Below are 12,614 nucleotides of genomic sequence, written 5' to 3'. Positions count from 1 at the left end.
CACTTAGCTACAATACATAGCAAAGAACTTTCCCCTCTTTTTATCTATACAAAAAACAAAAGCAAACTGAACTTTCATGAACAAATTTTCTTTACTAAAACATTCTATCAATAGAACAAAATACCATAAGATTGCTTCCTAACCAACTACAACATGGTCGTCTTCAAGTCTAATATTAACTACTTGTTGTTGGATAATCAATTCTCTTAAGTAATTTTGCCTATTCCATTCATTATTTCCAATCCTCTTGTGGTGACGTTTATCGTCAAACTGACAATTTTTATAGCCATTATCTTTAATTTTCCCCACTCCCCTTACCTAAGCTTTGATAAACGATTACTCATTTAGTATTAAAAAAGCGTGTCTGATAAATTCTGCACAGATGATTTGAATTATGGTTGGTAAGCTTTTATTATGTAGACAGAAATACTTAATGTATTTTCAACATTTTTTTATGGCCATAATTATTTCATAATTTGTATGTTTCCTGTCATGTTCAATTGCATTTCTATTCTTTCAATGTTACTCTGATGAATACTCGTTGTAGAAGGATCTTTGGGGTTACATTTTCTGGTTGAATCCTCTGTTTTCATTAGCTTAAGAAAAAAAAATCTATATCATAAATTTCTTTCTATTTCTAAAGTACTTTTATCAATGTGTGTGTGTGTGTGTGTGTGTGGATCAAGATGATTTTGACCTTTTGGTTAGGTGCAAAGTTTAGTATTTGTTCTGGTACTATACTTCATTTTTTCTGTCCTCGTCCAGTAAAAGATAAATCCTTCTAGACTAAAGCAATTTAAATTTTAGTACCAACCCAGTATATGTTTTAGGGAACTGGATTTTCCCCACATTCAAAACTGACTTGATGTCTAATTCCATCCTTGTGGCGAGGCAAGTTAATAAGAATTAAAATAGAGATTACTTAATTAAAAAAAAAAAAAGCCATTAATTTTTTTTTTTTTTTTTTTTGACAGCTTTTCTTGGAAATATTTTTTCTCTCTTGAGATATTTGGTTAGATTTGTATAAGGTTATGGAATCAGAATGAATTCATTGCAAGTTGATGCAAATTGTGCCACTATGATGATGGAAAATGTCAAAGAAAAAGAATTGTATTCTTTTTAAAGAGTTTTCATTATCTTCTTCCACTAGAAATTAATTATCAATTTGATTTCATGTTTTTTGCAACTCTGCTAATTCAACAGTGAGGAAGCGGTAAGGTAAATGAACGAATCTTAAGAATTTAATTAAAACCGCAAGTGAAAACTGATGAAAGATGGTTAAAAATCATGTTATTCTTAAAGTCATCTTTAAAAAAAAAAAGGAAAAATAAAATCCAAACAAACAAGCAAAAAAACAAAAAACAAAAACATGTCTGTCCACTTTAAAATTGAAATGTTCGACATATCATCATCATTATGGCTACCTTTCATTGCTGAGGATAGTGGTTATGTTGTAGTGGTACACTGTCTTGTGGGTGCCCTTGGTTGGGTGAAAACTAAGAGAACCAACCCCAAAATCAAACACCACTGCCTTGTAGGCCTTATCACAGCAAAAGGCTAAGAGATGGGAACTGACTTCAAATCCTACTGCTGCCTTGCAGTTTTCATTAAAAGGCTATGGAACCTCATCCAGAAAAAAAAGGCGTAGTAGCGGACACAATAGGGTGACTGTCTACCTCATTAAGATTACTTTCAGCCAGAAGCTGCGATCTCCTTTGCTGTCAGTCATCGCGGGTTCGCTCCACTGGAAACGAGCATTGGATTCAGAGGGTGTTTACCTAATGTGCAACAGATACTACATCTAAACTGCACAAGCAAGTTAGGAGCTAAGGTGGAAAGTCCTGTACCGAAGGATAAAGCACCGAGGGCCCGACTAGTCATCGTCAAGGCTGATAGACTGCATGATGATGATGACTCCTTGGTGGATTCGGAGGTGGCTTTGTTCAAATTAGTCAACTCAAGATCGTTATTCCCTCTCTATCTTTTGCATTTTTTCTTCTCACACACCATGCAGCAGTTAGCTTTGAGGGTTGATATTCCCTTTGAAATGATCTGCATTTAGGATGGCCTCTACCAAGCTCGAGTCTCTGACCTGTTTAGGTTGATGTTGCATTTCTTCAGGTTGACTTTCAGAAAATCGTGAAGTCTTTTCTTCTGGCTTCTTTGACTGCATAAAATGTGTGTATAATTATATTTGTTTCAGAAAATAATCTTTACTAAAACCAAGAGTAGAAAGTAGACTTTGGGTTTACTTTCACCAATCCTATAATTCTCACTCCTCTTATTTTATCCATTAGTCCACACATTCTATGAGCAATGTTTTTGACAAAGAAATGAGAATTACTCTTTTCTAAGTCAGAATCTATTCATCAGACATTTATCATTATTTTGTTTTTGACCTTGAAGTAATTTTTTTAAAATTCCTTATATTAGGTTGCTTTATGTCTTGTCTGGAGCGATTTTCATAAAAAAATGTCCCCAAACATTACCTATGACAATTATACAGGCAACGAACATTTCAGAAATGGTGATTGTTCAGATATGTTTGAAAACAAGATGACAATGCAAAAATGAATGAAAATTGACTCTACAGCCTGTTATAAACAATTCTAGATTGAGTTTTATTCATTTATATTTTAATAGACCCACCCCTTCTTTTTTATCTTCCAAATTATTAGAAAAAACGTTTTATGGAGTCAACCATTTTTTTTTTTTCTGTAAACCAGTTTTATGAGTGGTGTAAGCTTCAAGTAATAAATACGTATCTAAGGAAATATATTTTTAACAAAACCTTGCATGTGATGATTTAAAGCATCTTTCAAATAGGACACATTGAAGAATATTCTTTTGAGAAATGTTGGTACATTTTTCTACAAATTTTTAAAATCTCATTATAATGTATCTTGAGAATCTTGCATTGTCATGTCAATTCTGTGCACTATACTTGGATATTCGAAATTGTTTTGAAGAATTTGATCAAAATTATTGCTATAAATATTGATGTTTTGAATGTAATATCTTTTAATATGTATTACAGTATTCTTTATAAAGTTGTTTTTATTTGAATTAATGAAGTTATCACTTTAATTTCAATATTTAATTAGAATGTTTAAAACGTCATAACATTTTCTGAACACATGGGTATATATCTTAAAAATATATTTAAACAAACATCTGATGTGATACATTGAAATAAGTAAAATGATTATTGTTATATAATAAAGTAAAATTATAAAAATTATATTGAGCACTATTGGAGTAAATGCTAATAACAACTTGATATTTAACTATATTTTGTTTTGAATTTTTATATATATATATATATATATAAGTGGGAGCTAACTGAAAATTATAAATTAATATAAGTTCATTTCCATGTTCAAAGAAAACAAGACAAAAAATGTGTACGATTATTTCAGAGACAATATCAAGTTTATTTAAATATCTCCTCATCAGAACAAGGATGAGGAAAGGTGCTGATGAGAAGAATGTATTTAAATAAATTTGATATTGTCTCTAAAATGATTGTACGCTATCCAATAGTTTTTGTCTTGATTTCCTTGAACATCTAAATGAACTACTAATAATTTATAAATTTCATTTACCTTTCATTTAATCTATTTTGGCTCTAGAAGATCTAACTCCCCTCTATTGAGCTGATTATATATCTACAGTGTTCTGGATGACTGGTTTTAATTTGTATGCTCAACCCTACATTATAAGGGTTAGCTATATAATTAATTATCCAGTGTTGTTATGTTCTGGCTTCAGACTATTATTTCTTTATCATTTTTTTTTTATATAGAGGTGGCAAACTTTAAAATAAACCACAGAAAAATATGTTTATCATACAAATATATGGTTTATTCCAAAGATTAATTTTTTACATTTATAATTTAAATACAGTTTTGGGCATAAATACAATTTCGTGTATACATGTAGTCTAGAGATCCAATTTTCACAAGCTCTACAAATTTTATCAGGCCGTATTTCGGCAATAACACATCAAATGTTGTCTTCTAAGTGGTCTAGTGTGCCTGGTTTATCAGGGTAGACATGACACTTTACATATCTCGAAAGAAAACAATCCAATGGCATCAAATCACACAAATGTGGTGGTCAGTTGATAGGGCCATTTTGTGAAATTATTTGTTCATCAAATATTTCTCTCAGTAAATGGATTGTGTGATATGGGGCTCTGTTCTGCTGAAACCACATGTCTGCAACAGTAATACCTTCCAGTTTAGGCATAGAAAAGTTGATAATCATTTTTTTTTATATATCACTAACCATTACGTTCTATCATCACCTTTGAAAACATATAAACCAATGATTCCACCAGATCATAAAATACACCAAAGTGACATTTTCTAGATGTAATAGCATTTTGATCATAGTTTGTGGATTATCATCATTGAAATTGTGTATTAATGGTAATGTTTCCTTCAGTCTATTCACCAAATGTACAATGCGAGTGATGATCATTAGGTATTAACTCCTATACAAGTTGAATCTTGTAAGCTCACAAACTAAAATCTTTACACAAAATTTTCCATCAAATCAAATGTCACAAGTTTAATTGTTGACCATGTTGACAAATTGACACAGTTGCAGCATCATGAACAACACTACGCTGTTCACTTCTTTGTACACTAAACAATGTCTTATAGGATGACTATTATAATTTAGAATGAACGTAGTGTGAAAATGATTCACAGTTTCTCTAATTGTTTTGCTGGTCAGTTATGAGCACCATAAAACTCGTGATGCACAGAATGTTGCCCAAACTGAACTGTGATTTTAACAATTCAGACTCTTCATGATGAATTGCTAAACTAAGCTGAACTCAAAATAACCAATAGGTGCTAAATCTACAATTAAAGAAAATAGTTGTCAATTTAAAGTTTGCCATCTCTAAAAAGCGCACACACACACACACACACACACACACACACACACACACACACACACACACACACATCGATTCATAAATAATTTCCCATTTCTGATCTTAAATTAATGATACAAACTGAATTACCAAATTTTAATTAATTGTATATTCACCATTGATTTCACATACGTTTTCCTATTACTGTTTAATACCATCGAAATAAAGACGGTTTTGATTTTAAAAAGCTTTGAATGTTTGCCTTCAGTGAATTTTCTGCCTTGAAGTGCATTCTGTAAATTCTTAAAGAGGTGAAAATTAGTTTAAGCAAGGTCAAGGAAATATGATGGATAAGATAGAACAGACCAGCCAAATAAGTAAATATTTCATGTATCATTTTTGCAGCTTGTGATCTTGCATTGTCATGTTTTTCCTATTGACAAGTTCTGGGCAATTTTTTGGTTTGTCAGGCTTTCATTCACATTTTACAATTGCCCAACAAACAAGTTTGCGTTTAGTGTTCGGTTGCAGCCTAAAATTCATAATGGATAATGCAACGAATATCCCACCAAATGCATAGTAAAATCTTTCTTCCAGGATCTCATGTTTTTATGGTGTGTTGTAAAGATTTACTTTTATAAATTAACTACATTCTTTTTTTTGCATTGAATATTGTCATAGGAAACCAATTTTTTTATCATGTATTACGATACTAACAAGAAAGGACTCATTTATCTCCCTTGACTTGTTGGGATTGAAAAATGGTCTGCCTTATTTTTCTCACTTGAGGAATAAGGAACCCAGACATGTCGTCTGCTAACCATACTAATCTTTTCTAAGTGGTAATGTATAATGGGTTGTGAAGTATTGAGTTCTTTTGCCAATTCACAAGTGCTTAGTTGAAGTATATTCTCTCCACTTGCATATTTAAAACATCTACATCAATATCTGATATGTGCTCAGGACATGGCTTATCTTCTGAGCTCAAATCTCCAGAACAAAGCATTGTGAACCAATTTCTTACTTATTCATTTATTATGACATCTTTGTCATATATTCTGTGTGTGTGTGTGTATGTATGTATGTATGTATGTATGTATGTATATATATATATATATATATATATATATATATATATATATATATATGTTTTTCTGTCTCCACAGCACCATTTTCTTGTTTAAATTCCCACAACACATGTCGGAGATGCAGCTTCAGTCCTCCCATATTAAAGGTTATAGATTTATAATTTTATTGCAAGACAAGTGATAAAACAGTTCTGAAAAATAGAAAGAGGACATTTTATTTAAATTTTGACTAGTAAACCACAATTGAAGGTGTTTTAAAATGACCAGGAACCTATTCTAAATTGTATTAACAAGATCGGAAATTATTTATGAATAGAGTTTTATTCCAAGTGTAGTTTTGTTCATACTGATTTGATAAACAAATTTTACATTGTTTTTGTAATAGTGCTCAATAATAACTGGATAGGTACATTTATTTAGTATAAATTTTTATTTATACAAATATTCCTTGCTACATATGTGCATACATGTTTCAGCTAAAGACTAGGACAGGTGGAAGTTGAAATATTCAATCAAAAATGATGGTAAACTGGAAAATTGTATTCTTCTAGGCGTCAATCATTTCCGATTTAATATTTGTCCCAGTCAAACTTTAATTGAAATATGTCTGCATGTAACTAGAAAAATTTGTATAAATTAAAATGAGTTTTGGATATTTTGATGTGATGGCTTATAATTTGTATTTGAATTATTCGGACTACTAATAACCAAGATTAGTAATCTTAATAATCCAGGTAATACAAATAAAATGTTTACTAAATATATACACCTACATACACATTTTCTTTTGATTATTTAAAAACATTTTCCATTGACTTTATTTTCGGGATACTTGAGTTTCACTTGTAAACTCTTTTTACTCGGTTTATGAGCTTTCTAATTTTCTGCTGCTGCGAGAATGACTGTCTTTAATTTTATTTTCATCTTCTAACGAAAAAATTTTCTTTTTGTTGCGAGAAGGAGAGTGATTTATTTTCTTTCTATCCTTCTTCTTCAAGCATGACTGACAGACGATCTGAGGGGCATGAGAAGCTGTTGGGAGAAGAAAATCTACCCGCAGAGTATGTAATGTCATTATTCGTCACAAAGCTTGTGGGATATTTGGCACTGCTGTCAGTCAGCTTTCATTACCTTGGTATATTTAGAAGCCCAAAACCTTTCTTAACAGTTCTTTTTCTTCTTTTCTTTTAATAATATATTTCTATTTTTTTCATACCCCCTCCCCCAGTTCTGTTACTTCACTGGGCACTTATTTGTCTTTGTACGTTTTTTTTTTCTTGGCTTGTACTAAAAAAAAATATATTGTCTGGTGTTTCCTTTTATTTTTATTTTCATTTCTGTTTTCATATTTCACTCTTTCCTGTTTGGGTTCACTCACATATACAAACACACTAAAGGCCTGAACCCTTTAAAGAAAAAATAAATAGCTTTAAAATGGAACATGAAATAACAAGTTTCAAAAAGTATTTCATTTCAATACAAAGAACTTTACATTACTTATCATTAAAAACAGTAAGTTTCAAAAAGTATTTCATTTCAATACAAAGAACTTTACATTATTTATCATTAAAAACAGTAAGTTTCAAAAAGTATTTCATTTCAATACAAAGAACTTTACATTATTTATCATTAAAAACAGTAAGTTTCAAAGAGTATTTCATTTCCAATGCAAAGAACTTTACATTCTTGCTTAGAAACTTTTTTTCAAAGTGCTCACCTTCTTAAAGAAGAAAATATCCAGCCGTATGATATCAATAATTACCGGATCATCCTCTTATGTGAACTAAGCTTTATTCGCTTTATAAAATGTTTCAGTATATACTGTAACATCAAAATTTAAAAGCCAAGAGAAAAAGATGTTATTACATTGGGCAAAACATCCTAAAAGTTAGAAGTCTGATGCGGATGTATGAGGCTTGATTGAAAGATGCATAGACTAACGAAGATAAGGAAATTCAACATAGTCTATCACCCGATGGCTGCCTCCATGATACAAATCCCAAAATTGTGAAAATTCCAGTGGCCGTAAATTATCAACCGGATCCAATGGTAACCTCTGAATTTTGCCCAGGTTGCAACTGATCTTACCTGCAAAGGACATTCCAAAAGAACCAGCAACTCTGTAGCGAATAACAAAAGGTTTATTAAAGTGATAAGATTGTTATTGGGGTTGAGTAAGACTTCTTATTCAGATTCTTTTAACTTGCAATGTGGGTAAATAGTCTTCACTCTTCTTACATGAAGATCTGGACATTTTCACGACTTGCATATATTTTGTCTATGGCTTGAGTCCCTTCTAAACGTGGGAGGTCAGCTTCTATATACATGGAGAGATTCAGAATGTGGCAACCAGTCTCCACAAAACTGATTTTAACTTTGCTTAATTTTCCAAAGTCTACCTATATATATATATATGACAATTTAATATTAAGCCAAAGAAGTGGTTTGAGTTTAGAAGAATCTAATTGATCCTCTATCTTTTCTTTCTCTTTTTTTCTCATCCAATGAGATCCAACCCTTATTTGGTTCTCGATGAATCCATTTTGGTGAGAAAGGTTTAATTTTTTACTCCTACTTACTCTAGGCTCTATCTCACACCATGCAACTGCTCTTTAATACCTGGAGTGGGCTTTCTTCAATTTGGCTTTCTCCAAAAAAGAAAAAAAGATGTTAAATTTTCTGTTTCTTTGCTATTCTCTTTGCCTTTTCTTAATTTTAACCATTTATTTTATTTATTTTTTAAAATTAAAAATTTTTTTTTTCTTTCGCTATCTCTCCTTTCTATATTTCCTGATTTTTCCTTTCCATGCTGGTTTGCTTAATTTGTCTTATCAACACTATCAGCACCTGCCAGTCAAGCTCTTCAATATTAAATCTCCATCTTCCTCTTTCTTAAACTTTCTCATCATTAGCTGATCCAGATTACCATCAGGTTATTTTTTTTCAGACATATCTTTCAAGTTTGGACTCCAGAAAATATTAGTTTCTGCCTTATTCTTATGTAACTGATGGCCAGGTGTTCTCTGGTCCACTTTATGTAGTCTGGCCAGTCTCCTTATCCAAAAGTCATGGATGCAAATGCTGTGTTTACCATTTGAATCTGCTAAATTGTTTGAGCTGAAACCTTTTTTTTTTCCAGCATTTATTTTTGTTTTTCCTTAAAAAAAAGGAGGCTCCATTTTCATTATAATTCTTTATCAGCTCCATCACAAAATTTCATATACGGTGTAATCACATTGACGCACCAGTTCTTGTTAAATCACTGGAGTTTAGCAACGTTAAGCCTGGTCAGTACTAGATGAGTAGCTATTTGAGAATACCAGGTGCTGTATGTAGGAGGATATCGACACCTCCTTGCAAGAACTTAGTCGTTATTTCCTCTAACCAGGATATACATGCGACTGGGGGTGCTTGTGAATTTGATATTCTCTAAACACTACTTCCTTCAGGGGAAGCCGGTGCAACCCATCTAGTGTTAATGCCACTGGTTATAATCGCAAAGTTACATAGGTATGCTTGGAGGGGTAACTAATTGAATATATGAAGGAAAACAAATGAAGAACTTCTCCAATAAAACTTATAATAAAGACAATAGTTTTTGTAATTTTGTTTGCCATAGTCAAATGACAACTCGTCACCATTTATGTTTCAATTGAAAAAAAAAAAAAAAAAAGAAGTTAATGATAATTTTTTTGTACTTAAGGAAAAAACTAAACAATTATTTATATTATACTAGCCTGGGTGCCCGGCGTTGCCCCGGTGTTTGGAGGTATGTGTTGAGAGAGAAAAAAAAAAAAGTAGTGGTAGATAGGCAGGCTCAAAGCTGTGACGCGAAGGCAGAAAAGAGAGTGAAAGAAAATCTGACGTCTTACCGCTACTCCATGACACAATGGGAAGTATAAAACATTCAAATTCATTGTAGTCAATCAAAAATACAAAGATGACTTGCAGAAATGGCATTGCGTTTAAACCTCCCACAAAAGAAAATTAGTTTAATGTGTGTGTGTGGGGGAGGGGGACCAGCTCCCCCCAAAAAGGGACACTCTGACAATATCCAAATAATTAGTAATTGTCTCAATATGAAGGGTTTCCCGTACATTGACCAGGGACCAATTACAGAACAGGTGCTACCCGGCCCGAAGGCCAGGCGGTTGTGTTCAAATAGTTTAGCTTTATTTATACTGACTCTGATTCCTAGAATTTCCAAATATCCGATTCTGACTCCTTATTTTAAAGTCTTTCAATATTCAAATGGTCTGTTGATTCTTCAGAGATTAAAAAACTACCACTCCGACTATCTTACAAATCTGGATCTGACTCCGCAACACTACTCGTATATATTCCCCCACATTGGGACAAAATAGGCACAGTAGGTACAACACTTTGTTACCAACCAACAAACCAATAAGTTTTTTGCACATCAAAACTTCATAAGTTAGTCAGACACTAAAACAACTTCCATGAACTTGAACACAGTGTTAGTTTCTCCAGCCTTGTTTGTATAAATAAATATACTGTAAATGTGCATGTAAGTAGTCTTTAGTGTATAATTCAAGCTTATGATGATATAAAATATTAGAATTGAAGGCTTTATCCATAAGATCAATATTTTGTCTTTTTAATCTACAGGATGGAAGAATAAGTATTGCCTTAAAGAAAACAACATCAGTTTTATTTTAAAACTTTTATTGAAAAAAATTAATTCAGGTAACTTGATTATGTAATAGAGCTGACATCTAGTTAATGTAGCCGCCTTGATACAGGTCCGGAACTGGGAACATGCCTTTTCCACAAGCACCGGTGGGAGTTCTGCAGATGGCGGCAATCAGGCTGGGTTTGGTGTTGTGGGAGGTCATGTTGGTGATGTTCTTGATGTATAACTAAACAAAGTAGTCCAGCAGATTCAGATTGGGGGAGGAGTGGGCCAGTGAGAGAAGGGTACAAAGCTGTAGTACTCCTTTTGAAGCCAAGCTTGGGGCTATTTGGACTTGTGGGCTGATGCCGAGTCCTGATGCCACACCCAGGGTCTGCTAGTGGCCACCTGATTGCATCAGGGATCATCACCCTCTTAAACACATCCAGGTACACTTTGGTGTTGACTTTCAAGCTGACTGAAGATGTGAGGTGGCATGATGTGGCCCTCACTTGTAACCACACCAAAGGCCATAACCTTGGCCAGAAACTTTGTTTTCATCATGCTGGGTGTGTCCCTGTTATTTGTGGCGATCCAGGGGTGCTGGCAATGCTCCTGTTGTCATAACTTGGATCGGTAGGGAGCATGAGTTGTACAGCAGTGCATCTCTGGTCTTGCTCGTTGAACATTGTGTCACTTGCAGACATGATAGAAGATTCTTATCGCTCCTCAACTTAGTACACAATTGGCCAACTAGATGGTCTGCAACAACAAAAAAAGAAAACAGGTTTTTATCAAACAGAAATGGAATCATGTCGTCTTTTCTAGGACGACAGTTTTATTGTTTCACCTTGTACTCAAATGAGTTTGGCATAGGGATTTTTTAAGCTCTCTGCATATATCTAAAATAAATAAGCATGAATAAAAATCTTTTTATACTAGCAAGGGGTACCCGGCGTTGCCCGGGTGTTTTTCGGGGTATGTGAAAAAAACCCGAAAATGTAGGGGAAAAAAACAGGTGCCCGTGAAAAAAAAAAAAAACGAAGCCTTCACGATGCGCAGTTGGAAAATAGTAAAGTGTTAAAAAAAACAGGTGCGCGTTTTTGATTGAAGTGACGGCGATAGGTACTCAGCAGTTAGCATTTTGTGCGGGACAGTTTTGAATGAGGTGAATAAATCGGTTTGTTTGTTTTTAAAAACCCGCTCCCTGTTTATTAGGAGGAGCGGAATGAAAGCTACAGTCTGATATGATGAAGTCGACATTGAACAAACGTTACTTAGCTCTCTTGAGACAACTGGCTTTCGGCCTGTAATTAGAGTCGAGTTTTGCTTTTTTTTATACCAAAAACCGAATGTAACGCATGCCGATGTGGGAAATGTCGAATAATTAACGTTTGAAAGTCAATAAAATTAAATAGACAGGTGAGCTCCGTGGTTAACTGCGAGATATTACAATTTATAGATGATATAAAAAGTTTTAAGAAGTTGTGAACCGAGCAAGCGCTTCTCTGAAAGAAGCCTTTTGTGGACATCGAGGAAAAGCATACATACATACATACATACATACATACATACATACATTTTCGCTTTTATATATATAGAAGAAGATTAAAGTAAAATATATATTAGTGAATATTTTGGAAATATTTTAGCTCTTCTATATTTTAGCTTTTTTTGTTTTGTTTTGGGAAGAGTTTAATTTGGTTAAGAGGAGACAATAGCAAAATTTATGCAACTTTTGCAAAAGTTTTTGGAAAATCAAAATTAATACATATATACAATAAGTCAACAGGAAGCATTAATTACCGGAATATTTCCTGAATTAAATGAAATTTTTATTTGTATACGTACATTTTTTTCCTAAACAGTTTTCATAATAAATTAAATTTTTTCAATAAATTAGAACAACAAACAGTTTCCAGAAAAGATTTATGAATAATTTAAAACAGTCACTCGTGGAAGAATGTGTGACCGTTTTTTAAAAACAGTTTTCGTAATAAATTAA

At 32.8% G+C, this 12,614-nt stretch overlaps 1 protein-coding gene across 33 annotated transcripts in view; it reads left to right on the top strand.

Annotated features, from left to right (window-relative positions):
- Positions 1–12,614, top strand: part of LOC145295993 (transmembrane and coiled-coil domains protein 1-like) — a 436,429-nt gene that overhangs the window by 228,674 nt on the left and 195,141 nt on the right. For 14 of the 33 annotated variants that reach the window (XM_080141992.1, XM_080141975.1, XM_080141986.1 and 11 more), the window contains one exon: positions 6,975–7,037. The exons of the other annotated variants lie outside the window; for them this stretch is intronic. In XM_080141992.1, the coding sequence (XP_079998118.1) occupies positions 6,976–7,037 (62 nt within the window). In that variant the 5' untranslated portion in view covers position 6,975. The remainder of the gene's footprint in view (positions 1–6,974; positions 7,038–12,614) is intronic. 33 annotated transcript variants of the gene reach the window in all.

Source organism: Euprymna scolopes, chromosome 16 (assembly GCF_053919585.1).
Source record: "Euprymna scolopes isolate OS-2025 chromosome 16, ASM5391958v1, whole genome shotgun sequence".
In the NCBI taxonomy this organism is placed as follows: domain Eukaryota; kingdom Metazoa; phylum Mollusca; class Cephalopoda; order Sepiida; family Sepiolidae; genus Euprymna; species Euprymna scolopes.
Note: the sequence above shows the minus strand (reverse complement) of the source record. Positions and strands in the feature narration are given on the sequence as shown.